Below are 26,848 nucleotides of genomic sequence, written 5' to 3' on the forward strand. Positions count from 1 at the left end.
GATGGTAAGTCTAGCCCCTCTAAAAATGTCTTGATACTCTCTTCATCTGCTGCAGATGGTTGTGTCTATAGTGTCCTATAATATTCCTCAAATGCTTCCTTTATTTCCTCTGGCTCGTTTAATAACTCATTCGTTTTCGGGTTCCCAATGTTATGAATAGTGTTTAATGTTTGTTGTACCCTAATCCTTCTGGCCAATAATTGATTTTCTTTGGGTCCCCCTTCATAGTACGCCTGCTTCACAAACCTCACTTTTTTCTCCACCTCTGTAGTCTGTCAATAGTATCTTATCTATCTTGCTTCTAATTTCTTTGACCTTCGCAAGTGCCTCCGGGTCATTCGTGTTTTTAGGTTGTTTTTCAAACTCTTTTAGTTGCTCTGTTAAGTTTTTGTGCAGTTCCAGTTTGGTCCTTTTAAGGTGTGCTGTTCGTGCTATGAGTTTCTCCCTTATTACTGCCTTCAGAGCGTCCCATAGAATAATAGGGATAACTTCTCCATTATCATTTTCTTCCCTATATCTGGTTATATCTCCCTTTATTTCTTTCAGTAATTCCTTATTATTCAGTAGGCCTACGTTTAACCTCCAGACTTTGTTCTTTCTGCTACCGGTTAGATTCACCGTTAGATATACTGCACTATGGTCAAGTCGGTAACACCTATCTTACAGTCTTCTACCCTGTGTTTATCATCCATCGTCATGACTTTTTTTTCTATTCTAGCATATTTTAAGTGTGGATGGCAATAGTGTGTGTAGTCTATATCTAGTGTATGCCTATCTCTCAATATATCCATAATTCCTAGTGGCTTAATTTCATGTAATTGGAGATATGTGTACTAGATTTTCTTGTACTCATCTTATCCTAGTCATGATTTAGATCCACGTTGAAGTCCCCCCCGCAAATCAAGATCCCATCCATTTCCACAGCTATGACATCAAATAGCTTCTCAAAGAATGTCTTATCACTGTTCGGTGGTGCGTACACATTAATCAATGTAACCATTTGTCCTTCCATTTTTCCCTTAACCACCACATACCTTCTGTCATGATCCGCCTCTGGTTTTCTCATTCACCTGCCTGCCTTCCTGATCACTCCCAATTAACCCAACCACCTTCACCTGTGTTTCCCCTATATCAGTCCTTTCCTCCCAAACATTCCCTGCCAGATTGTCTCTTGTGTTTCACAGTGCTTTCCCGAGATTCAGATCCTAACCTACCACCGATCCTGCCTGTTCTCTGATCCCCGCCTGTCTGACTCTTCTGCCGGTTCCTGATCCCCGCCTGTCTGACTATTCTCCCGGTTCCTGATCCCTGCCTGTCTGACTCTTCTGCCGGTTCCTGATCCCCGCCTGTCTGACTATTCTCCCAGTTCCTGATCCCTGCCTGTCTGACTCTTCTGCCGGTTCCTGATCCCCGCCTGTCTGACTATTCTTCCGGTTCCTGATCCCTGCCTGTCTGACTATTCTGCCGGTTCCTGATCTCCGCCTGTCTGACTATTCTGCCGGTTCCTGATCCCCGCCTGTCTGACTATTCTGCCGGTTCCTGATCCCTGCCCGTCTGACTATCCTGCCTGCCGATCCTGTATCCGAATAAAACTATTGACACTGTTCCACGCTCGTCCTCAGTCTGTGCACCTGGGTCCTGCTAAACGCCCACGTTACAGCACAATCTGGCCAAGAATGGACCCAGCCCAGATGGACGACTGCTTCTCCCGGATGGAGAGCGCGCTACACCAATTGATGGCCGCCACGGTTCAGAGACAGCAGGATCTGGTACAACTCCCCAAAGCAGTCCGCGAACGTGTCCCAGAATTTCAGCCACATTCTACCCGGCCACACGGGTTCCCCCTTTCCAAGCCTTCAGTATCCCCTGTCTTCTCCTCGTCTGTCCCAACCGCTCCCGTTGGATTGGGCGGTCCTGAGCCGATACGATTGGTCCGCACCCCCCTTACATCGGAAGAGAGGGATAAGAGGCTAACCATGAACCTCTGTTTGTACTGCGGCCAGCGTGGTCACTTCGTCAACCAGTGCCCAGCAAAGGGGCAGAGTCCCCAAGTGAGCAGGAACATACTTGTGAGTTCCGCCATGGTCACTGCTTCTCCCTCAACAACCATTCTCTCCGGTGATCTCCTGTTGTCCTCCGGTTCCCATCCCATAACCGCACTTGTCGATTCAGGGGAAGACGAGAGCATCATGGATCGGTCCCTCGCTCTTCGGCTGGGACTCCATCCAGAGAGACTGCCAGTGCCGATCTCCGCCAGAGCCCTGGATGGGCACGTGCTGGGGAGGGTGACCTCCCGGACAAATCCTGTGCACATGCTCCTGCCTGGAGACCATTCAGTTCAAGCTCCTTGCCCCCTCACCGTCCCTACGACTGTGCCATTGACCTACTTCCGGGCACTTCACCCCCCAAGGGACGCTTGTACTCCCGCTCTATTCCTGAGCGAGGGGCCATGGTGGACTATATCCAGAGTTCCCTAGCCACTGGGATCATCCGACCCTCCTCGTCACCGGCTTGGGCCGGGTTCTTCTTCGTGGGCAAGAACGACAAGTCCCTGAGACCCTGTATCGATTATCGGGGACTGAACAACATCACAGTGAAGAACCGCTATCCCCTTCCACTACTCTCCTCTGCCTTTGAGCTGCTCCAGGGGGCAACGGTCTTCACCAAACTCGACCTGAGGAACGCCTACCACCTGGTCCGTATCAGAGAGGGAGACGAGTGGAGGACGGCCTTCAACACCCCAACGGGGCATTACGAGTACCTCGTGATGCCCTTCGGCTTGCCCAACGCCCCGGCAGTCTTTCAAGCGCTAGTCAACGACCTGCTGCGGGACATGATTGACAAGTTTGTCTTTGTTTATCTGGATGATAAAAGAGAGTTTACGCAGCGATATGAAGACGATTAAAAAAAAAAAAAAAAAAAAAAAAAAAGGGGGAGGGCTGTTGTGGATGCTAAACCGTGAGACCGTGGCTGTACCATAATACGTCCATGGGCTGTACGAGTGGTGGTGGCTGGAATGTCACGGTCTGCTACTGGATTAGGAGGAGCAGGAGGATGTCTAAGCCATTTTCGTAAATTCATTTTTGGTGATAATTAGCTATATAGGCTAACTTTCGCCTATGATATGAGGACCAACTGTAATTTTCGATTAATACCAGGATTCTGCGGCTGCTCGCTGCAGCTCAACAACGTTATGTTGATATCAAATGTAACAAGATTACTCAGCAACCAATGAGCATTGACCAAGCCTAACCTGCTATGCATGCACAACCAAAATTATGCGATATTCCCGTTCATTTATTTTATTTCATTTAAGTTACAGTTTGCACATTTAATATGTTCGGGATAATGACCTGTGGTAGGAGGGGCATTAATGACCGCTAAGGGGGGCATGGCCCCCAAGTGCCCCACCTTAGCGGCGACACTGCCTTGACCTCCCTTCCAATTCGGTTAATTTCTATTGTAGCCTACTTTGTTGTTCGAGTGAAGTAGAGAGAATGTCCTGTACCTCTGTTGTCCACTCCTCCACCTCAACTGTACATTCTTCTAGAATCTCAATTTCTTTCGCATGTCAACGTCCACGGGCTCGCATTTTCTATTAGTTTCCTCTCGGAGGCTATCCATCCCTTGCTTCATATCATCTATTTGCTTGCCAATTTTGTCGAATTTGGCATCCATTCTGTGCTGGGCTATATCCATTGTAGCCTGTAACTTGTCCACACCAGCCAGTAAGCTAGCCTGTAGCTCAGGCACCCAGCTAGGTTGGTCGGCATTGACAGCTTCCTCCGCGCTGTCCCGGAGCCCCTGTTCGCCTTCTACCTCGTTCTAGATATTTCTCGTGTGTCTCTCCGCTTTCTTCTTTTTCTCTATTTCCTTTCCACTTTGACAAGTATTAATGACCTATATTATTCAAAGTTTGAGTTGTAGCATTAGGTTTTTTTTCCTTTTTTTTTGCTCAATTGTCCGGGACCTCCTATCGTCTCATTAGCATAGCGGACGCTCGCTCTAAGGAATTTTATAGAAGTGCAAAACCACTTTGAGGAATTACATTTGGGGAAGATATGGCAAATATTGCAAATAAAGAAAGTCGTTGCCAGTTTATTCAGGAGATATTCTCTCAATTACTCATTCAAACTCACCCTTCGATAGCGCAGTTGGTACAGCGATGGAAAGAGTCTGAAATCCATAGGTCGCTTAAATTAAATTTAACAACTGAACATTAGATTGCCCAGTTGTCAGAGCGGATGGTAATAAAAGAGTCTGAAATCCTTAGGTCGCTTGAATTCAATTCAACAACTGAACATTAGATTGCCCAGTTGTCAGAGCGGATGATAGTAAAATATTCATGAAATGTTCAATTGAAGCACATTTTATTTTCTTGCCATTTATATCAATCCAATTGGTGTCTGGGGACTTTAAACCGATTTGGATCTGTTTACACATCTGTTTTACCAATATTTCTCTGTGGACCAATTGTTATTTATTTGGACGGTCGAGGACGGTTACCAGAGTTACAGGTTTGTGATTACCTTATCTTATTGTATTGGCTCAAATAGTGTCACATGTTTGAATATTTTTATAAAGAGATAACTCTACATCACATTGCACAGTTGTAAGCTCATCTCCATCACCTGGGCAGGAGGGGGAACCACTTTGATGAGACGGGACGCTGGCTTGGGGTACTGTTGCTCAGCAGCTTAGAGGCTGATCCGGCAGGGCAAACGCCTGTCATCACCAGCTATCAGTTCCGTCCAGACAGAGCATCTATGCTTTGGCCAACGTCCTTTGTGGATGGCGGAATGGATAGCTTTTGTGACACAAACTAAGGGCGCCTGTACGGTACTGGGGCTGGTGCATTCCTTCCTGCAGTCCTTGTTGATGAAGGATTTGGTGTTCTTTACTTTTCTCTTTACTCTTACTTGTAAGTGTCTATGCAGCGGTTATGTCGGCCTGTCATGCAGGATGCGATGGAAAGCTTGTCTTAAGACAAGTCTGAATAAACAATGTCGACTGGGCAGGTCGGCCATCGATCGAAACAGGTCCTGCACTTTTTTTTTAGGACGAATTGTAATGGGTGCACTGTCTCTTTAAATGGGTCAGCCAATAGCAACATCAAGTTGCTGGCGAGTTGAGGGGGGGTTCTACAGGAAGATAACTGTGCGACACAAGATACTCAAAGGGGATTTTGAGATCGGCAACTATGGCAATCAAACTGTACTACACCACTGTGACTGCCTCCCGGGAGGTGAGTAAAGTGGTCGTAAACATAGCAGGTCATTGACGGTGTTTAGGTTTCGGTGTTTCAGTGGAAACGAACGATGTGTAGTTCAATCGACACACCCAGTGGGCTGCCTGTCAATGGGCTCTTGCTGAACCTACAATCGATGGACTATACATCGAGTTGGTAAATCAACAGCCACCTTGTGCATGCTCGATATTTAAAGGCTAATTTCTATAGAGGACTGACGGTGATTGATGTTGTGTATCGAGAGTATAACGTTAAGGTGGTGCAGAAAACAGAAAGAGACTGTGCGGAAGTGAGCGGTCCGTTATGTGGTTCATTCCCCTGTCTTGTGCTGAAGTTGATTGTGTCCGCCTGGTTGGTGTCACTGTTAGTCATAGAAGGGTCATCCACTCAGCTTAGTCTCCCTTAACACTATATAAGTTCTATATAAGCACTATTTAACGAGCCAGGTAGGTGGTTTATTATCGGTTGTTTATTATCTAGTCTTGCTCATTCTGACGTTGTCACTAAATATAATCGCCTGATCTCTGAAGATCTTTAAAATTCAAGATACAACTTCCTGGGATACGTTGAATACAAAAAAATGAATAATGGCAGATATTTTAATTGTTTTTAATTGTACATTGAGTGGTCTTAAAGGAATCTGGAAACGGCAAGTCTCTGTCCAGACATCTGGTATCGATTAGGGCTTGGTGGATTCCATAGTTGAGGACAAAGCAAGAGAAGGTTTACTACTGATTCATTCTTTTTGCTTCAAACTGCCCACTAGCCCTTCACCTAGGTGGCGTTGCTTTACAAATACCTCCTCCCAATTTAGTCGATCCTGTAACCATAAAGATAACGGGCCTATTAATCATCAACCTTGAACCAGATATGCTCACTTTTGTTAAAGGCACAGGCATACACTATTTACCAGGCATTTACTGTTGTACTCAAATACAATGTTCCTTGCACATCCTAGCATTCAACTGCTTAGAAACCCCACCCTGTTGTCGAGGAGAACACACATTGAAATTGTGCAACCCAAAATTGCACAACGAAGATTCCTTAAAGTTGCCTAATTTCCTTCAGTCCTTCATGTAGTGGCTGGTACCATGTTAATGTGTTAATGAGCCCAGTGATATTGTTTTTCCAGGTCAAGTCCCAACAGGCAGAGATGATGCGAATCCTTGAGAGTAAAAGCATTAAATTTGAGTTGATCGACATCTCGGTGGGCGGGGAGGTGCGAGATGAAATGAGGAACAAGGCGGGAAACCCCGCTGCAGTCCCTCCCCAACTCTTCAACGACGACCAGTACTGCGGGGTGAGGATGCCGGCCTAGGGTTGATGCTTTATAAAGCATTTCCTCTTTCCGCACCAGTCTGTGGGGCATATGTGTATGCACCAGCGTCCCCAGCTATCTAGCAGCCATCTTAGTAAGCACACATCACTACATTTGTAAACATAGACTAGTAATCACAGAAACTTGGAGAAAAATATGTTTTTATTAATTAATACTAATGACTATCGTTAGGCTGCAATGTTTTAGATGATAAAATGTGCATATACTCATATCTGACGTGTAAATCGGGAAACAAAACGAACAAACTGCATTGATGTCTGTACATGATCCCTTTTTTAAAAACGTTTTGCTCATACTTTTATCATGCAAAGTGTTCCTCTACATATCCTAACCCTCCGATTGGTTCTGCATAGATCGACCATCTGACTCCCATTCTCCTCATTCCTCCACAGAACTTCGAGTTGTTCTCTGAGGCAGTAGAAGCTGATACAGTCGAGCAGTTTCTGAAGATGGCATGAGGGTAGCGCTCCCTCTCTCACCGCATTGGCCTGCTCCCCGCCCGATCATGAAAGGTCTGCAAGCCACTCCAGATGTTTGTGGCTTGGCCCTCCCAACCCTCCTCCCCTTCCCAAATTCAATGCCACAATATGCCAAATATATAGATATATACAATCATAACATTATCACAAGCCCCAAGTCATCAGCTGAACTTATTAGACTCAAACTATAATCACTGATGAAATGATTCTGTTGTTTATAAATGATCCGTGACATTGCCACCGATGTATTTCTCACCCTTACCTATTCTTGTTAGTAATTAGGTCAGTGTCTTTCGAGGACTTCAGCATGGGACGCTATAGAGCTAGAGTCTATTGAATGACACTCTTTTCAGGCACAATGCTGGTGTGATATATGGTTTTCTCACAGCAGATATCCAAACAAAGGAGACTGTTTTCCGCCTGTTTATGGTGTTCCTTGTCTAGTAAGCAGCAGAATGTTAGCACTGCGGCTCGTCCACACACTTGCATTGGTGGATTCTGCTGACTAAGACTGCTCTGACTTTTATTTTGTCTTCGCGCCAAAGGGAAAAGTCTATCGGTTGTACATTTACAACATCTCTTCCCAATAGGATGTCAGCAGTAAGATAGCCCCAGAATTACATCAACCTTTTCCATAAACCATCTACTTGATCCGAACCAAACCTATTTATGGCACAAATAATAATACTCTTAATGATCTCATCTCTGACTTTTTACATTCCCATGTTGATTAAAGACCAGTATTGTTGCCACGTTCTATTATGTTACCACCATTTTATCAGATATCAGAATTAATCCTTGGTTACACTTGTGGTTATATTGTGATCGGATCACAGTGGTACCAAGGCCTTAATCTACTCTAGAAGAGCTGCATGCAATCCATCATGGAAAACAGCAGCACAGGGATGCAACAAAGCACTTGGCTTTGCCCAGTTGTCAACACATATCTCCTAAGGTGACTTAAACAGCTAAAAATCGATTGACTTGCTGTCCTTTATATGAACATTATCATTCCAACCAAATGAACATGACTGCGGTATTGCACACACTAGGTGATTCTAAAAGTTGTGTCCCGACAGGACAAGAAAAAGGCCTGTTTGGACTAAAAAAGCGATTTAAGCGAGACCTGCAACACTTGTAGCACCCTCATAAAAAAACCTGGACCTTTTTGGGGTTGCTTTTGTAACTATCTGACCCATCCCAAAGATGCAGTAATGTGTTTCTATGCATTGTCAAGCCAAATTAAAAAATTGCAGCACCGTGTTCGATGACGTTTCAAACCTGGGTGAAGAATTTAAGAAACAAAATATTGGCCAACTGGGCGACTGGGGAAAACTCAAAGGTTTTCTGTTCTGCTGCTTATTCAATGCATAGGCCTTATCACCTAGTGGCCATCTTGATTCTAAACGCTAGCATGGTGAGGGAGCTGAATCGTAATCTAGCCAAGGTGGCAGCTTGGTGAATAAGTTCCACAGGGTTTTCGGAATAACCTTTGTGTTCTGTCTTCAGTTTGGTTTCCCCTCATATTGGGAACCATATCATTCCTGCATTTGCTTCCATGTATTTTTCTATCCATACACGTTTCCAATTCACTGTTTTAGGCACTTATTCAAGGACTTTACTCAATGACAGTCCTCACAGACACAATGTTTATGCACTGTTGTGTTGATTGTAGTAAGCTGTGTTTTTGCCTGTTATGTGTAATCAGTATACCCTGTATGCTCTGTTTTTAGACATTCCATGTCTGTTTTAACCTCCTCCTTTGCTGTTTGGACCCTTTTCCCTTTGGCCAAAAATTTAAGAAAATTGGGAATACTTTGCTGTTGTCTTCCAAGAAGATTGTGAGATGTGATGTATGGGCTACATAAATAAAAATATATGAAAAAAAAAAGGTGTTTAATTCTCAAGAGTTCAGAAATGCAATTATTAACTAACTCTGGTACACTTGCTAATTTGTTCATCATATTTTGGCCTCCTGATGCCCAAGTTAAGATATTTGATTGATTGACCGTCATCAATCCAATGTAGTATTTAGTATACTTGTAATTTAAAAAACTCTTCCTCCAGTGTGGATGAACGATGTGGGTCTGTTATGTTATACAAAATTTAAATGAACTACCATTTGAATAAAATATGAACATAACTGCTTGTTCCTAACTCTGTTTTTAGCGTTGTACTATGGAGACATGATACAAGTTTGGTTCAAAGCCTAGGTGCTCAAAGAAAAGCAAATGGAAACATGGATTTATAAAGATTGTCGGTGGATGAATCACTAAATATTTTTTTTATGCATTTAAAGCACCACCTTGAGTTTTGTTCAGATAATTTATTTTGGGGGAGCAAATGTTTATTTGCAGTCTATTATCCTGCCAGAGGAAAAAAAGACATACACGAAAATAGTTTTGGCAAACTATCCCTGGAAGGAGGAATCTCCGCTGTGAATTCCTTTTCAAGATTTCTTATTTTTCAATAAAGGAAGTTTACTTGCCATTTGGAGGGCTAGGGTTAGGAGGGGTCATATGTTATGTTGCCTGTAAATCCCTTTCAGACTTTAACTGTGATTAAGGGCTTGGTCAATACAATTGACTTGACTTGACATGAAAGGCTGTATAATGATGACCAAAATCATCAACGACAATGACAGAAGGGGTGGGTTTCTGCAAACACATAAGTGAGATGCTAACTAATGGTTTAACATGCATTACTCTCTGCCGCCTGTCGATGGGGCCGTTTTCTTATTTTCCTGGAGATTGCCGTCATTGTGTAGAAGAAGAAAGGGAACATAAGGAAGCTCTTTAATTTGACAGCTTGCTAAAGGTAACTTGCCTGCTTATGGATATTTTCAATGTACGTAGCACTCAACTGCTTTTGTAGTGTAATACAGAACCGTATACAGTTAGCGAGTAATGTAGTTAAACGATGAGTCAAAAATCATGTCACAGAACGGTGTCGCTTACTGCCAGGCAGACTACTGTTTAGCATGCTAGTGAACAATAACAAAAACAACAGCGTGACAAGGGGAACCTGACCTTTTTGTTTGTTTGCTTCACGGACATTCTGTGTACTGTCCCATTTATCTGTTTAATCGGTGCAGCTATGATGTGAATGGGGTACTCTGGGTCTCACACTGCAGGTGCACACACAGCCCAGATGACGTATGTTGTCGGAGGACATCACACACACCACCATAGGAACACCTGCAGAATACGTTCTGCTTAAAATGGTTTCTGCTTCAAATCTTAGTCTCTTTACTTTCGAGAAAAATGTACACACTTTTTTAAAAGAGTCAATGGTGTTCAACACTGACTGATACAGGTTAATGATAAGGAACATGTCATGTTTGTTTATCTCCAGCTTTGTATCATTGGAGGTTGCTGACAAAGGCAATAAGTCCTAAACACTTGACTATAATAAAATAATGAGCTGCGTTCAAAGTTGTACTTCCGTTCCACACAGTGATGAGGAGATGAGTGTCCCGGACTACATGCAGTGTGCGGAGGACCACCAGACGGTACTGGTGGTGGTCCAGCCGGTGGGCATTGTGCCCGAGGATCAGTTCTTCCGCATCTATAAGCGCATCGCCAGCGTGAGCCAGGTGAGCGTGCGGGACTCCCAGCGGCAACTCTACATCCGCTACCGCCACCACTACCTGCCCGAGAACAACGAGTGGGGCGACTTCCAGACGCACCGCAAGGTGGTGGGCCTGATCGCCGTCACCACCTGCGCCTCGGCCAAGGAGTGGCCGCAGACGTCGGAGCGTTTCCACGGCCAGAAGGAGGTGTTTGGCTCCACGCTGTACGACTCGCGCCTCCTAGTCTTTGGGCTGCAGGGGGAGATTGCCGAGCAGCAGCGCACGGACGTGGCCTTCTACCCGGCGTTCGACCAGTGCCCGGACGTGGAGAAGCGCGTGGAGGACTTTGTGGAGTCCATCTTCATTGTGCTGGAGTCCAAGCGGCTGGACCGGGCCACCGACAAGTCCGGGGACAAGATCCACTTGCTCTGCGTGCCCTTTGAGAAGAAGGACTTTGTGGGTCTCGACACAGACAGCAGGTGAGTCGGGGAGCATGTTGTGGCCATGTATGTGCAGAGGCAAAGAATAAAAGCGTTTGAAGTGGCTGGGAAAGTCTCTAGTTCTGCACTGCTAGTGGTATACATGATGTCTTCGTGTGGAAGAAAAACTGAGTTTTTATGTCATGGACTTTTTTTCCTCTCCAATGTCATTTTTTGTTTCTTCGTTCTCCTTGGTTGTTTATCTGTCTCTCTGCTTTTTCTTTCATACTGTCCTGTGAGTATGTTTTTGGGTGTGAAAAGGTGAGCTGTAAGACGAGGCATCCTATGAGTTAAAATATGTAATGGACCAATCAGCTTTTAGCTCCTGCCCTAAGAGACACCCAGCCCCAGTGCTGTTGCTGTGCATGTGTTCATAGCTTCAAGCCAAATGATCGATCTTTAAAAAAAAAAAAAGCCTTTACTGCGAATGCAAAAAGTTATTTCTCCTTTCAAGCTTCTGAGATGACACATATTTTACTCTCTAAGCAACCATATGGTTAGAAAAGCTGTGCTTTAGTAGCTATATGCAGTTTCTTTTAATTTTTGTGTTGTTCATCCCTGCTGCTCTCTGATGGTTACTTATTTTTGGAGGCGATGATCATATGGTTTTGCGGAACACATGCACCAGTGCCTGCAGCTGAGGTCAACACATTCCCTATCCTGGATTTGGAAGGTTTTGTTTCCCTGTCAGATCAAGCAGCATACCAAACACGCACATCTCACTATCCTCATTCATGGGGAAGAAACAGTACATTATTCAGCCTAGCACAGTAACGGACCCAATAGTTAAACCGTCAATTTGATGGATTCAACTATGTATTTAACGAGTCATCTCGTTGAAGTGCTGCATTAATTATTATAATTGTTTGATATTTAGTTCCCACAGAGGAAAATCTGCATTAATATGTATATATTTGGCACACGTCCTTATTGCTTCTTTAAAATGGGACACAGTTCAAGTGCTGTTGTTGGTGATCCTTTTGACTTAATGCTTATCAAGGAACGTTGATAGGCACTGAAACAGTAGTCGAGTTATTCATTATTAAGACACCCATGGGTGTCTAGACATTGGCACCTAGACAACCACTGCACCATATCACCTGAAAGATTGGAAAATGTAGATTGCCATATTCCTTTTTATACACATTGTAGAGTCACTTGCGAAGTGTGCTTTCATATCTGAACTTGACCTTCCCAGTCTCGGACACTTGACAGTGTCCCTCTCCCAGCCCCTCAGTCCCTGTGTTGCTGAGTTTTAGGATAGCAAGTGTGTGGCCCTATTGTTCCCCTGCCCTCTTGTTGCTTTCTCCTCGTGGCTCATAGTCCTTCCTCGTAGCTGATAAGACTCATTTGACACTGACAGCGAACGTCTTCCTCCGCTGCGGCCCGCTGAGCCGCCCGGTCAGATAAGAGATGACAATGTCACAAAGGCAGCGCTGCTCCACTGTGAAAAACAGCAGCCGCACATCAGGGGAAAGAAGGAAACCTACCAAGACTATTTATTCAAATAAACGTTATAATACCGGGACAATGGGTGTTCTTGTAATCGTGTAAATGATTGAACTAATCAGTAAGCCAGTTCTATTTACCTTTTTTAAAAATACAGTATCTTATTAATACAGTATCTTATTAATATGTTTAAATTATTCAATATTTTATAATGTTTTACTTCATTAGATAAATGCATGTACCAGTATACTAGTGTAAATAGTGGCAATATTAGAGCCAACTCATTGTGTTAACGGTGAGACGGTACAAAGCACATCTGGATTCATGACTGCTCCAAAAATAAAACAACGTGTGCATCTCTGGGGTCCGTCTCTGCCAGGCATTATAAGAAGCGCTGCCAGGGCCGCATGAGGAAGCACGTGGGGGACCTGTGTCTCCAGGCGGGCATGCTCCAGGACGCCCTGGTGCACTACCACATGGCCGTGGAGCTGCTGCGGGGAGTCAACGACTTCCTGTGGCTGGGCGGTAAGTCTGGAGGACAGCAGCTCACCGAGAGGTCCGGCAGGCCGCCAAGAGTCCCGCAGGCACGCAACCTCTGCTGGGAATGTTATCCGCGTCCTTTAAGACCACACACACCTCATTTGTGAGGTCTTAAAGGATGCGACAGTAAAAAAAAAAGAGTGGAAAAAATCGATTGGCCAAGCAATTGTTTCAAAATCTTACCCTGAATAATTGTACAAGCCAAGTGGTCAATTATCTTTAATTTGCTGGTGTCAGGTGTGAATTTTTTTGGAAGAATGTAATCCTTTTCTTTTTTCACATTTTGTAATTGTATCTTGCATCCAAATTGAAACTGAAACTCAACATAACGTGGTGGTTTTTCCAAAGCAAATATTTTAGATAAATTCTTTGAGGCGATGGATTGCATAATGATTGTTGATTGTGTTTCAATCTGTTACTGAGTCTGATCCATGTTTTGTCCTCACAATCCCCTCCCCATAGCTGCGTTAGAGGGCCTGTGTTCGGCTTCAGTCATCTTCCACTACCCTGGGGGTACGGCGGGGAAGACCGGGGCCCGCAAACCCAAACAGTCCCAGCCGGCAGATGCTGGGAAACGCCACAGGCCGGGTACGCGCCACCATAACACAAACGTCTACTGCACATTCGCTTTCATCCGTGGGTTCATAGTAGACGTCTTGACGTTTGCGAGTTAGTCAGGACTGTTTTGCGGCTCACGTGTGAGACAATCTTTTTCACTAACCCACAACTCAAACTTATCTTGGCTAACCTATCTATTCCCTTTCGTTTGCATGCATGTGGCTTGTGGCAAAAAATATAATGGCTATGCTGCAACATTTGCAACAACCGGCTTGAACGCTCGTACAACAACAATTCCACAAATGAAAAACATTGGACAGCGTTAATAATGAATCTCTTACTGTCTAACATGCTATGGATGACATTAGAACATGTCGTTTCCAACACAAAGCAGGCCAACAGCTTCACAGTTTAGTCATAGATAATCACATGGTAAAAATGCATATTAAGAACACGTAGAGTAGAAGAATAACGATCCATTTGTGTTGATTCGAAAGTACCTTCGACTCGCGTAATTCCATAGCAACAGAGAGTGCAATAAATGCCAGTTGATTGCACCATATCAATACTGTTGACGTAAACATATACTTATAGTTATCAATGACGTCCGAGCACAGCTTGTTGCCTTGATACTAAGGAGAATGCTACCCCAACCAACATCACCGACACAGCTACGAGCTCCAACCAGCGGCAGGAGTGGTTTGTCGCGTCTAACATTGCTAACATTGTGTCATGGAGTGAACTCTGCATTCTTTCTCCCTGTCTGTCTCTGTGTAGGGGCACAGGAGGTTCTCATTGACCCAGGTATGGTATGCCTCCCACTAACTAACCCAACTAGCCGCCCTGATGTTAGCCCCGCCTGTCTTTGTTTTTTGCTTAGTTTGGGGCGCCCCCTCTGCACTGTCACCCCTTTCCATTCTTCATTCGCATTCTACCCTTGATCAATTGTGTTTTATTTGTTGTTAGTTTTAGGTCGTCTCCATTGTGGTATTTTGCAAGCAAATATTTCCAGTGGTTAAAAATAAATGGCTTCTAATCTCCCCTACCAATCGTAGCTAGCATCCCTGTCTCCCAAGTTTCACCTGGTGACTGGCGGTAGAATACAATTTTGCACAAATCCATATGAAAGGGCAACGAGAACGCCCCTCTTTAAGTGCGTGAAACAGCTAGTGTGCGCTCAAACTATGCTTCCGTAGTAGTGTGACGTGTTTCTGGAAGTGCAGTATTCGCGCCTCCCAGCTGCCCACAATGTTTACAACTTCTTGGGGTGTGAATAGCGATATGATCTAAAACAGACAAATAATAAGGGGAATTTCTAATATACAGGTATGTAACCCTATATAATATATATTATACAGGTATGTAACCCTAGATATTAGTACCCCAAAATGCAATTATTAGCCCACAAAAAAGCATAATATGGGATCTTTAGTATGAATCTGGATCAGATGAGTGATCAGATCGCACCAGGAGGTGGCAGCGTTGCTATTGTTGTAGATTGTAACGCTGGCTTGTATGGTGGACTTGTAGAGAGACTAGAGCAGAAAAGCTATCCAATGGGATCACACTGATGGAGCCGATAAAAGGTTGTTATGGAAGCGTATCCTTGGGTCTCGCCCATGCTTTGCTGTCTCTTATTGGCACCTTGTGTGACGTGCAGCTATGTTTACAATGTAACCATCTCATCATTCACACGCTCATCACAGCGACAGTGCCACTTTGTCACTATGTACCCAGCGCCGTTGCTAGGCAATGCGCCGCTCTCAATATAAAATCTGTATTCTTATCAGATTGGCAGAGAGGTGCACCTTAGAATTTACCTTATTTTTTTTTTCATTTAAATTGAAATTCAATCTCTGCCGCAGAGAATAGTTGTGGCTCTGTGTAGGCAGGGGCATCCTGACATCACAGAATATTTATAAGAGACCCCCGACTGGTGGGGCACGGAAGGTGAAAGACACGCTGTCTATTTGTGTTCAACTTTGTTTAAGTATGTAAGGAACAAGGCTGCAGACAAAAGTTAGAAAATCACATGATACAGAATCTGTTCCGGCTCAAGAAGCGAGAAAGCCCTGAAAAATGACCCACACCAGAAATCAAGTTTGAGGTGGAGGCAATGGGGGAATATAAAGCCAGCATTCAGTTCTTGGGGTGTGGAGGGTGTTGTCTTTGAACACATGGTGAATCATTCACCTTTGGAGTGAGTGAATGCCCAGCAGCAAAGATGTGATGCTAATATTTTCTGTTCATATTTGACCCTGTAATTCTTTTTTTCCCCCAGACTTTCTTTAGTGTATAAAAAAACCCATTTTCTTTTGGTTTGGTATCTATTTTTGCTGGCTATCCTAAGAGGAAGGATCCTTCTGATCTCTGTGGTTTTGGAGACCCTAGGGTGAAGGCGTGTTCCTTTGAGGATGAACTCCTTTTGCGTTAGCTTGCAGGTGGCGGGTACAACAATTAGGGTTTGGTTATATCGTTTCAACCCCAGGGCCCGTAGAAGGGCACTTCTTATTTTATTTTGGCTCCTCACTCCTGTAGTCACTGTCATGCCTTCATTTTCTTGTCCAGACTACCAGGGGGCTATCAGCACCAAGTAGGCGTTGCTTTCTCTCATCCCTATTCCCTCCGTCCTTTGAGTGCAGGTGCCCTCTCAGCCAATGGGATCAGTGCAGACACCAGCACTGAGATCGGCCGCGCCAAGAACTGCCTGAGCCCAGAGGACATCATAGAGAAATACAAAGACGCCATCTCCTACTACGGCAAGGTAATTCAGCGACAGCTTTGGCACCATGTATTCAACATGTAGGCCCCTCTGTACAGAAGTCTAACATGTAAGCCCCTCTGTATACAGGTCTAACATGTAAGCCCCTCTTTAACCAGGTAGGCCCCTCTGTTCAAGTCGACCATGTAAGCCCTTATGTACACATCTAACATGTAGGCCCCTCTGTACAATTATAAGGCCTAAAAAAAAATGTTGTTTGGTTCCGGTTTCCGACCGACCCTGTCAATTTATGTGCGACCCAAATTATTTTATGAGAAAAAAATAATAATAATTTTTTTTTTTTTTTTTTTTAATGTAATTACGTTTTGGTACAGCACCTCTATAATTACGTTTTGGTACAGCACCTCTTCATTCTGTACAAGGATGAGCGAATTTTCTCGTTTTTAAATGAAAACAACCTAATATTCGCTGCCGCTGGAAAAAATAAAATAAAAAAATAAAATAAATTCCCTACCTACCCATGACCTCAACTGACAACCAACAGGAACCAAACTTTTTTTTTTTTTAGGCCTAACATGTAGGGCCATCTGTACAAGTCAAATTGTATTTTGGCCAATGCATGGATTGCAGTGAATGTTGAATATGCTGATACAAATAAATGATGAACGTTAACACATTATTATTTCATCTTGGTTATAAAACTTGAATTATGAAGAATATTTCTAACACAATGAGTATACTGTCATAACTGGCTGACTCAACAGGGGTCAGTGTTTCATCTTCCTTCACTGAGACGGCCACTGTACCTGGGCGCTATCCCTTTGATCGCAAAGCAGATGGAGATGTAGTCGACAGTACATTGTGTTTAACATGCATCACGTCACGCAAGGATCTTCAGGGGAGCAGGCCGGTTAGCAAAGGGAATCGGCTGATTTTTAACAAGCATTATGTAAAGCGCTATATTTATCCAATCTATGCCCTGCCTTACTTTTGAAGAAATATTGATACTACAGGGCGTCAAAGTAGGGCCCATTGTTGTACCCAGCAATTTAAACGCAACACTGCTTTATCTTCATTATTACAATTAGTTGTCTGCTCTCACCTTCCACGGTCCTTTAACCTGTTACCAGTTCGTTCAGAATTAAATTGCATCGCACCACACAGCCATTCAGATATTAATTGGATTTTAATAAAGAGACTGAGTGCAGTGGTGGGCAATGAAGGGTTGCAGAGAGCTGGATTTAAAAGTGAACACACACACACACGCACACAGATAACCTAAGGTAGGGCCTAATACAATCGTAATAAGCCCAGCGTATTCACAAATAATCGGGGGGTTTCCTGGAAATAGTATTGTGTAAAGTAATAAAAGTATTCACAGGTCATCGGAGCGAGCCGTCATGTCGCTGCACTCCTGACCGATGAGCACGGACACGCATGTTCTTTGCAGTAAAGACCTTGACACAGATCCATGTGTGGGTGTGACCTTCTTCCATGGTAGTACAAGAACGCCGGCGTGATTGAGCTGGAGGCCTGCGTGAAGGCGGTCAGGGTGCTGGCCATCCAGAAGAGGGCCATGGAGGCCTCCGAGTTCCTGCAGAACGCCGTGTACATCAACCTCGGACAGGTAGACCTCGCAGGGCTTCGCATGCCAGGGAGACATGCAGGCTTTAGGAGGACGCGGTTCGTTGTATCTCTGGGGTTCGCCGGCTAATTCATGCAGGGACCCCGCGGTGGAGTCCCCTGTTGACTGACAGTTGGAGGGATTTTGAATTTGAAAGAATAGCATGAAAATCCAATTAAACGCAGCTTGTAAACACATGCATCTAACTATAATTACAGGATGCTCTGTATGTATGTATGCATGCGTGTCTTTCCTTTTGATTTTCTCGATGATTGTCCATCCGATTGACTTCACTCTCAGCGGGTGCCTTCCCGAGGACCCGAGGCACCGCAGCTCTGAGTGTGAGGTTGTTTGGATGAGCGGTTCTCCAGAAAGCCGCAAGCGGGAATACCGGAAGCCAAGCGAGCCTTGTAACGGGCAATGCACTATATTAAGATACACTTCTAATGTTTATTTGAATTGTTTTCAGAGCTATTGAATGTTAAAAAAAGAATATAGGTAGTTATTTTTACTTTATAGTTATATTATTTTAGTTTCCCAAGCTGTATCGGTATCCTTTTTTTCAATCTGGAAATTACTTTTGTGTACGGTACTCCTGCTGTTGCAATAACCACAGATTGCCAAGTAGTATTTCTATTGTTCTCATTTTATTTCTTGCCTGGTGATTGTCTTATACTCCTGGTGCTCTCCTCCTCCTCCTCCCCCTCCTCCTCCTCCTCCTCCAGCTGTCTGAGGAGGAGAAGATCCAGCGCTACAGCATCCTGTCGGAGCTCTACGACCTCATTGGCTTCCAGCGCAAGTCGGCCTTCTTCAAGCGTGTGGCGGCCATGCAGTGCGTGGCGCCCACCATCCCGGAGCCGGGCTGGAGGGCCTGCTACAAGCTGCTCCTGGAGACGCTGCCCGGCTACAGCCTCTCCCTGGACCCCAAGGACTTCAGCAAAGGTAAGCCTTCCCCTTCTGGTCCGGAAGCCAGCGCACTACTCGGCCAACATGAGATGTGCAGACATCCTGTTGACTATAAATCAAATTAACTTTCTCTTGTTTTGTCAGCGCGACATTACCAGTGTCCATTAGTCTAGAGGACTAACAGATTATTTATTTATTTAGCCTTTATTTATCTAGGGAAAATCTCGATGAGATTCAAATTCATTTTACAAGAGTCTCCTGGCCAAGATAGGCAGGAGCACATTAAGCGGGTTGCAGACATGCATATTACAATCTACAAGAAAAGAAAAGACATAATCATAAAATATCGAAAGTATTTGTCACAGGTCTTAACCCTCTCTCGTACACGGACATCAACATATGATATTATATAAAGGGTCTAAGAAGCTTAACCCTCTCTTTGATGTTGCGGCCCACCTCTTTCCAGGCAGAGCTTAAGTCAACAAACTAGCATTACTAACCGCATGCCTTGGATGTTGACATTGAAGATTATATTTACAGGCACTTTGGCATCACAGACTTCTTTTTACCTGCGTTCGAAACAGAATGGACCTTTCACAAATTGTTTGGTGAAGACATAGGATTTTAGTCCTTGTTTCTCTAATTTGCAGTCTTGCAGCAACACCTCATTTGGGTTCACTGTGACTTCAAACACCCATTTGCCTAAAGCCATACGGGCCTCGGGGATAGAAAGTAGGACGAAGTCCTGGGAGAATAGACTATCATTTACCTTTTTGAAGGAGGTGATCCAAACGTAAGCTGGAAGCAGACCTATAATAGCCTTCTAAACAAGACAATGCCAACGGTTAAGTCTGCGCGTTGTCAAGGCAGACCATCCAACCTGAGCATACAACGTCCAATGCTGAGCAAGGGCTTTTACATTTGTGTTAAACCTCAATGCCCAAAGGTATACATAGTGTCCAGCATGTGTTAGCATTGAAAAGGTTACAGACTCTGTCCCAGAGCCAGGAAAAGTGGGGTTCGAAGGAAGGTTTAAGGACTTTGATTGAACTTTTTGAAAATATCATTCGATTTGGTTTGTCAGGGTTCAAAGCAAGTTTAAATTCCAAAAAGCTAGATTTTACAGTATTAAGCTAGTGATAGCAGTCAAAAAGCTGCAAATCCCGCCATCATCCACATAAGAGTGAACATTTTGACTGTAGACATGTTGATCGAGACTATTGATTTATAAAATGAATTGGAGCTTTCCAAGGAAGGATCTCTGGGCATCGAATAAACTAAGGAGCCAGAAGGGAAACAAACAGACGGTTTTCAAACAAACAGACTGTTTGTTCAGACAGTCCTAGGCTGAAAAGTCCTTGCTTCAATACTGCATGATCCATTGAATCAAAAGCCCTGGATAGGTGAGTATGAGGCCTGAACAATCTTGCTTGTTATGCAGCTGTTTGCATTGACTTATCTAAGGCTTTTGAATAAAGTCGAAGCCAACCCGACCCCACTTGGAGATTGTTTGGCATTGGGGATGACTCCCTCAACAGGTTAAACGCATGCTATTGCCTGCATCACTTCTTATTGTCTGGCATGGTGAACCGGTCACTTGCTGATTAAGCTAAGATGCATTCACCTGTCCTCCTCTTATAGAAGTCGGCAGCCCTGCCCCAGGATAAAATAAAGAAGGTCTCGCATTATTTAATGGCTAGGGAAGGGGGGCCCGATTCTTCTTTAAAAACAAGGAAATAGAGCCACATCATGATTGAGTTGAGTCTACGTCACGACTGGGGTAGAGGGGCCGAGCGTTGGGTCCACATCCCGTTCCCCGACAGGAATACGCCAGGATCACTTTCTCGGGGAGATTCACACGTGGGCAGAGGACACCAAGCGCACCCGAATGCGAAGCGGAGAACATGCAGATCCCCAGACTGCTCCAACGCCAGGGGAGCGCTGGCGCCCAGATGCTCCAGGTTCCCTCAGCGCGTCCCTTTGAGTCATCGATGAACAGGCTGCCCCACCACGGATACAGGGGCCACAGGAACCCCGTCCATATTTAAAAACATCTGCATCCGTAGCTCAGCTCAGCTCATCTCATCTCATCTCATCTCATCTTTCATATAGTTTGTTTCCTCAAGTTCATCGTTTATTGGGTTGTATTCCAGTATTTTACAACCACTTTCTATTAGTTAAAAAGCCCAAAGTACAAGGCCATGTCAGGACGTGTTCTCGCTCCCATGCTGTTTGTTCATTGGATTGGGCGGATCAGCTTTTAATAGATACCATTGCAATAATGTTGTAGGTATGGGATTGTAAAGCTTTATTGTGATGCCTATCATGTTGGTTGATTCCGATATTTTTCCTTCCCCTTTCAAAATCTGACCTTTGACCTATTTAGTGCACTGTCGTTCCATCAGAGGATCACAGAGAAGCAAGTCAAAAAGATGGGATCTTGGGAGAGCGGTTAGAAAAATTAAGAAAGAGTGATAATCTAACCGCTGGACTGAGAAACATTTCTACAGAATTAACACATGCTCACCTCCACAGCACCACCGAGAGGAATATCCACACCATCGTATCCACGGCATCATTCAAAACACACTCTCTGGGTCTCGAGAGCTCTCCCTCCATTGTTTTTCCCATTGAGGTCGACCACTCTGCCCGCAGAGGAAACACAATTCAGCGTGCTTGAGCCAAGCTGATGGGCTCTCCTACCGAGTCCTCTGCAGGAGTATCTGTGTATCTCTCCACCCTCACCTGATGCCCCAACTCCATGTCCAAGTGTTTCAAATGCAGAAGACAGCAAGCCCTGCCCTAATCTCTCAATCACGGACACACACGCAAGCACACTTGCACGCATACAGCATGTGATTTATCTGGCTACTGTTAAAAGAAAACGCTCCACTTGGAATCCTTTTCCTTTCATGAGCCATGGATGGTGAAGGCTATCTGCAGCCTGATTGCTAGCACTGCAGCTCAGGCTAAAGATTGCTTTCGTTTTTGAAAACTTTTACTTCAGATGCCCTGGCGAAAGCAGAAGACGAGTCGAAACCGCGCAATGCACTATGTTTAAAAGCCAGTATAGATTTATTTCTTAAGCGTTCAGTATTTTAAAAAAGGTAGTTGATCGTTCTCTCGTCCATAGACTTGAATAAATATTAAGCCATTGAGGTTTTTAGGGTCAACAGATGGTACAGATTTGTCATTGATTTCCAAAGAAATCTCCTTTTTACGTCTGTTGATGTTTTTACTTCGTTGTGGTGAAACGTCTGCTTCAAAGAACATATTTACTCCCAGCAACACTCTTGCGGATTGTCCTTTTCAGTGCTACAGACTACTTTTGCTTTTTCCTTTTTTGTCCTACAAGGTCAATCTTTTAAGCATCGTGCTTTTAGAGCAAAATAAATAATTGAAATATTTCAACAAACATTGTCTAGTTCAGTTTGCTGAACTAGATTGTGAGGTGCATGTGAAGGTTACTGACAAAAAACGGCTGCCATGGCATTGGGCTTACATTGCGCGCATTTTAAAGCCGGCATTAAGCATTCCCATTGAAATGCACTTTGGGATAATGTCTTAGCAGAGCGCAACACTCAAATAAGCAAACACAAAAGTGACTTGAGTAGCATGCGGGGAGAATCGGTTAAATGGCCTCCTTATTTATAGCCTGGACCAATGTTAAAGTTAATGAGGGCGCTCCTCTCATAAAGCATAACTGCCATAACCGCCCTCGCCCCCTAACAATGCTGTCGGGATGTGAGGCGGGCGGCAGCAAAGTGATCCAACAGGGTGGGGGTCCACTCTGACTTATCAGAGGAACACGAACCAGGGGGGCACAATCAAATTAAGCTCTGGTTGTTTTCCTGGCTTTTTTCCGGAGAACAAACTCTTGAAAAAGGCTAATAAGTGGAGGTTCATTTTTTGGCGATTTATTTAATTTTTCGTTTCTTCTTCCAGTATCTCCTCCTGTCCCCCCTTTGCTCCATTCACTCATTTATTTGTTCAGGCCACTCCGGTCTCTGAAGGGGGTGAGATAGGCAGGTAGTGAGAGAGGGAAAGGGCGGGCGCACGCCACTTCCACTGCGTCCTCTGGATTACTTGCAGGAAATCACTGGCAGACAGGTACAACTCGCCTCTATTTATAGACTGCTTAGTGAGCGCAGCGCCATGAAGTGGTGGAGAAAATAGCTTAGAAAGGATTAGCATTTTACAGTATGTTTTTTATTTTTTTGCCCATCTTCTCTGCCACTCTTTCTCAGAATGCTTATTAGTCACAGTTTTACATATTTACAAAAAATCACAATAATCACGGTAGCCACGGGTTGAGGTGTGCATCAGTGTGAAGCAATGGGCTAAGGTTACAAATCCGAAGAAGAAGCTAGTCTTTGCTGTAGGCCTTTTGTGGATCTCTGCCATGCAAACCAGGCTCGCCGTGTGTGTGTGTGTGTGTGTGTGTGTGTGTGTGTGTGTGTGTGTGTGTGTGTGTGTGTGTGTGTGTGTGTGTGTGTGTGTGTGTGTGTGTGTGTGTGTGTGTGTGTGTGTGTGTGTGTGTACACGCGCGCGTACACATGTGGTGGAAAATAAACTGAAATATTTACACCAGCAGGCATCTCAACAACGGAATAAACAAAGTGGATCCTTGTGGTACTCGATGCGGAACGTTTTTAAAGTTTTCCGTTCAGAGAATACGTGTCATGGCCTATCTCTACAGGTGCTGCTAGGTAGCTCAACTGGGGTTAGTTCATTAAGGTGCACTCGTGTACGTGACTGCACATGGAGCTTATCATTATGTTCGCCGTCCCCCTTCCAGGGACCCACCGGGGCTGGGCGGCCGTCCAGATGCGCCTCCTGCACGAGCTGGTGTATGCCTCGCGCCGCATGGGGAACCCGGCCCTCTCGGTGCGCCACCTGTCCTTCCTGCTGCAGACCATGCTGGACTTCGTGTCGGATCAAGGTGGGTTCATCTCATGGGCCGATGACCAAGTCGGACGGCAGCAATTAGTTTGTCGCTTGTCTTGTTTGCATTTGTTGCTTGGTTACCTGGTTATGTGTGTTGGGTTCATTCTCTCTGGCTTGATCATGGGCGTAGGAACAGATGGGATATTCTCAATCTTTTAGCTTGTATCCAGTGGTGTATTGGCCACAGCAAAGAGGACTCCCCCCCCCCTCCCCTCCAGTGGTTTGTTTAAACGTCCAAATATTCCGTGCACAAGGGCGACTGAAATGTAGTTAAATTGTTGTATTATTTTGCCAAGGTGTTCAGCCAGACAGTCCATTGGCTAGACAATAGAGACCATTATAATCCTTGGTTGGCCACAGGCACATAAACAGACACAAGGACATGCCACACATATGAGAGAGAGAGAGAGAGAGAGAGAGAGAGAGAGAGAGAGAGAGAGAGAGAGAGAGAGAGAGAGAGAGAGAGAGAGAGAGAGAGAGAGAGAGAGAGAGAGAGAGAGAGAGAGAGAGAGAGAGAGAGAGAGAGAGAGAGAGAGAGAGAGAGAGAGAGAGAGATGTTTGTGTGTAAGTAAGTAGGATCAGGGAGCGTGTGGTATAAAATATTGAACACTCCTCAGCAGAGGCTCTGAGGAGGGAGGGGGGGGGACTGCTCCCATTACCAGCATCCATCTTGCTCCAGTAGCACCAGCATCCCCACTCTCCCCTTTCTCCCCACCTCCGTCAACAGACGTTCTGCCCTCGACGTCTCAGATACATCAATTAATAAACAAGCAGGCAAAAGTTGACCGATTGATTTAGTTCACCTATGACCCTGCGTGCCGAGCAGGGAAAATCAAGTACAGACTTAGAAATAAGGGGGGGGGGGGGGGGGGGGGGGCGAGGGGAAGCCTTGCGTTAACCTTTACCAACCTCCAGCCTTCAGTCTCTTAACGGGGAGCTGGTGGCGGGTGCTGTGTAATGGGCCGTGCACATTGCTCTCCCCCTAGAAACAAGAAGAGGGAATGTTTTCGCTCGCGTGCTGTTCCTCTCTTTCTGTGTCGCGAGAGCACACAGTGTCACAAAACATTCAAGTCACGTCAGGTCTTCAACCGTGGCTTCAAAAGTGTGCTTTGTAGGGAACAGCCATGTAATCGCTGTGACACTATCCATCGTTATTGAAATGACTGGCTCTGATTGGTTGAAAAAAAGAATAATAATGATGAGGTATGATCTGATGGAGAAGGTCGTTGAGTGTGTGCGTGCGTGAGTGAGCGTCCGTGCGTGTGCAATATCAATGATGGTGCTCAGCAATGGCAGCCTGTGGGTCAGGTAGTGGCAGGGGGCTGTTCCAGCCCTTAGGCACTCAAGGTAGTTGATGCATTTTTATAAAACGTGGCTAACTCACTGTGGCTAACAGTTCCCAGCGGTGGCCACCATCACTCCCCAAGTTGGTTAAAAATATAAAACTAAGTGGCATGGACAGGACCGAGCGAATGGTTTGGGAAGAGCTGTGAAGCGGGGCCTACTTCTGTCTCCCTTGGTTTTTAACAAGGATGCAGGAACACACTGACGCTTCATTCCTCCTTTACGGCACAGCACATTTTCATGTTTTCAAAAGATCGTGCAAGCCTTTGTAAAGTATGCCGTCCATACACCTGGAGTTATTGAAGACGCATGGATGCCATCAGCCTGCAGCCTGTCAGGAGATTGGCCCTTTCTAGTTGAATGAGTTTGGAAACATCTTCTTTCTTTTTTTATGCGGTGAGGTTTATCTGAGAAACGAGAGACCCAAGGGAACTCTGCAACAAACAATGGGGTCCACGACACATTTAGGAGACGTCGGGAACGGCACATGGGTGGCAAGCGACTCTCTTGATCGATCACACTTGAGGACATGAGGCTCATTCAGATTCCCTGCAATCCGATATGCTTCCACTTTTAGGTATGCTCAGATTTTAACGTTTTGTGGTGTAGGAACACCTAGTTTGTCTGATGGGGATGCTCGCCTGGTCTGTATAAAAAAAATAATCGATTTAAAAGCTATCTCTAAAGACATGTCAGACATACCCCTATAGAAGTGAGTTGAGCAGAAAGACGCGCAGGTTGCCCCATAACTGCAACCTAAAAGACAAACTATTATTCAATCAGTGATCGGAAGGACTATCTGTTCTTTACAGATTGTCCTTCCCTTCATAAAGCGCACCCTTATCCATCTGGAAGCAGAGAGCTAAGCCAACACAACTCTGCACTTGGCTTGAGAAAAGGAAGGGAATCTGCACCTGCTGGGAGGCCGATCGCAGATCTGTCCTTCAGATGGTACTGTGACATTTGTGCTGAGCAGAGAACATCCTGTGTAATGTACTGTGTGTCAAACCTGCTCTCACAGTCACCGGCGCAGCAGGCTTGTGTTTGTGCCCCACACAGCACTTCAGCGCTCCCAGTTTGTGGTTGTTTTTCCCAGACATCCTGGGTCACTCCAGGTACCAGCAGGACAGTACCACCGACAACATTCAGAGATGGTTAAAAGGGATGGATAGAAGTCAAGTTATTGCGGGATTATACGTTCGATTTTTCAGTTCAAAATACTAGCTCTGCCAGTACATAGTATCATAGATAAATAAAGAAATATAATGAAAAAGCAGTCAAGTGTGCAAATATACAGGTGCAAAAATACAGTTTGGTATACGCATCTCAGGCTGAAGTTTAAATAAATATTCTTCTGTCCTTTCAAAGGGGAGTCATTATAACTTGAATCATTATCTGTGCTGGACTGTTTGTCCCTGTCGAGGGCGTTGCGCTGAGGGAAAGCACACAAACTCACACACTGAGTGCGTGATTGGGATGTGAATACCCTGCGGCATAATTTGTCTTTAATTGCCGGATTATAACCGCGCCATTTTAGACTTTGCTGATCCCAGTTTACATTGTCACTTCAGCGCGAGTTGATACCTCAGCAACCACACGATCCGACCCAAGACACGTGAATAACCTCAAGGAGGAGATTGAG

The 26,848-nt window shown here is 44.8% G+C and overlaps 2 protein-coding genes across 4 annotated transcripts in view; both read left to right on the forward strand.

The window, feature by feature from the left end:
• Positions 1–5,111: 5,111 nt before the first annotated feature.
• sh3bgrl3 (SH3 domain binding glutamate-rich protein like 3) lies at positions 5,112–8,961 on the forward strand. Its single transcript, XM_030347141.1, has 3 exons — positions 5,112–5,245; positions 6,381–6,548; positions 6,980–8,961. The coding sequence occupies exons 1-3, from the start codon at positions 5,201–5,203 to the stop codon at positions 7,043–7,045; spliced, it is 279 nt and encodes a 92-aa protein (XP_030203001.1). The 5' UTR covers positions 5,112–5,200; the 3' UTR covers positions 7,046–8,961.
• An 828-nt stretch (positions 8,962–9,789) lies between these two features.
• trappc9 (trafficking protein particle complex subunit 9) overlaps positions 9,790–26,848 on the forward strand; it is a 143,398-nt gene continuing 126,339 nt past the window's right edge. The window contains exons 1-9 of one of the 3 annotated variants that reach the window (XM_030346841.1): positions 9,790–9,883; positions 10,523–11,116; positions 12,945–13,090; positions 13,568–13,693; positions 14,441–14,467; positions 16,306–16,427; positions 17,887–18,012; positions 18,735–18,951; positions 23,714–23,857. In XM_030346841.1, coding sequence (XP_030202701.1) covers positions 10,533–11,116; positions 12,945–13,090; positions 13,568–13,693; positions 14,441–14,467; positions 16,306–16,427; positions 17,887–18,012; positions 18,735–18,951; positions 23,714–23,857 — 1,492 coding nt within the window. In that variant the 5' untranslated portion in view covers positions 9,790–9,883; positions 10,523–10,532. The other 2 variants (XM_030346842.1, XM_030346843.1) reach the window with 2 other exon arrangements.

Source organism: Gadus morhua, chromosome 22, assembly GCF_902167405.1.
Source record: "Gadus morhua chromosome 22, gadMor3.0, whole genome shotgun sequence".
Classification (NCBI taxonomy): Eukaryota; Metazoa; Chordata; class Actinopteri; order Gadiformes; family Gadidae; genus Gadus; species Gadus morhua.

Coding starts and splice junctions, on each gene's coding strand:
- sh3bgrl3 (XM_030347141.1), top strand. CDS start 5,201: ATGGCAATCAAACTGTACTACACCACTGTGACTGCCTCCCGGGAG. Junction 5,246..6,380: donor CTGTGACTGCCTCCCGGGAG/GTGAGTAAAGTG, acceptor TTGTTTTTCCAG/GTCAAGTCCCAACAGGCAGA. Junction 6,549..6,979: donor ACGACGACCAGTACTGCGGG/GTGAGGATGCCG, acceptor ATTCCTCCACAG/AACTTCGAGTTGTTCTCTGA.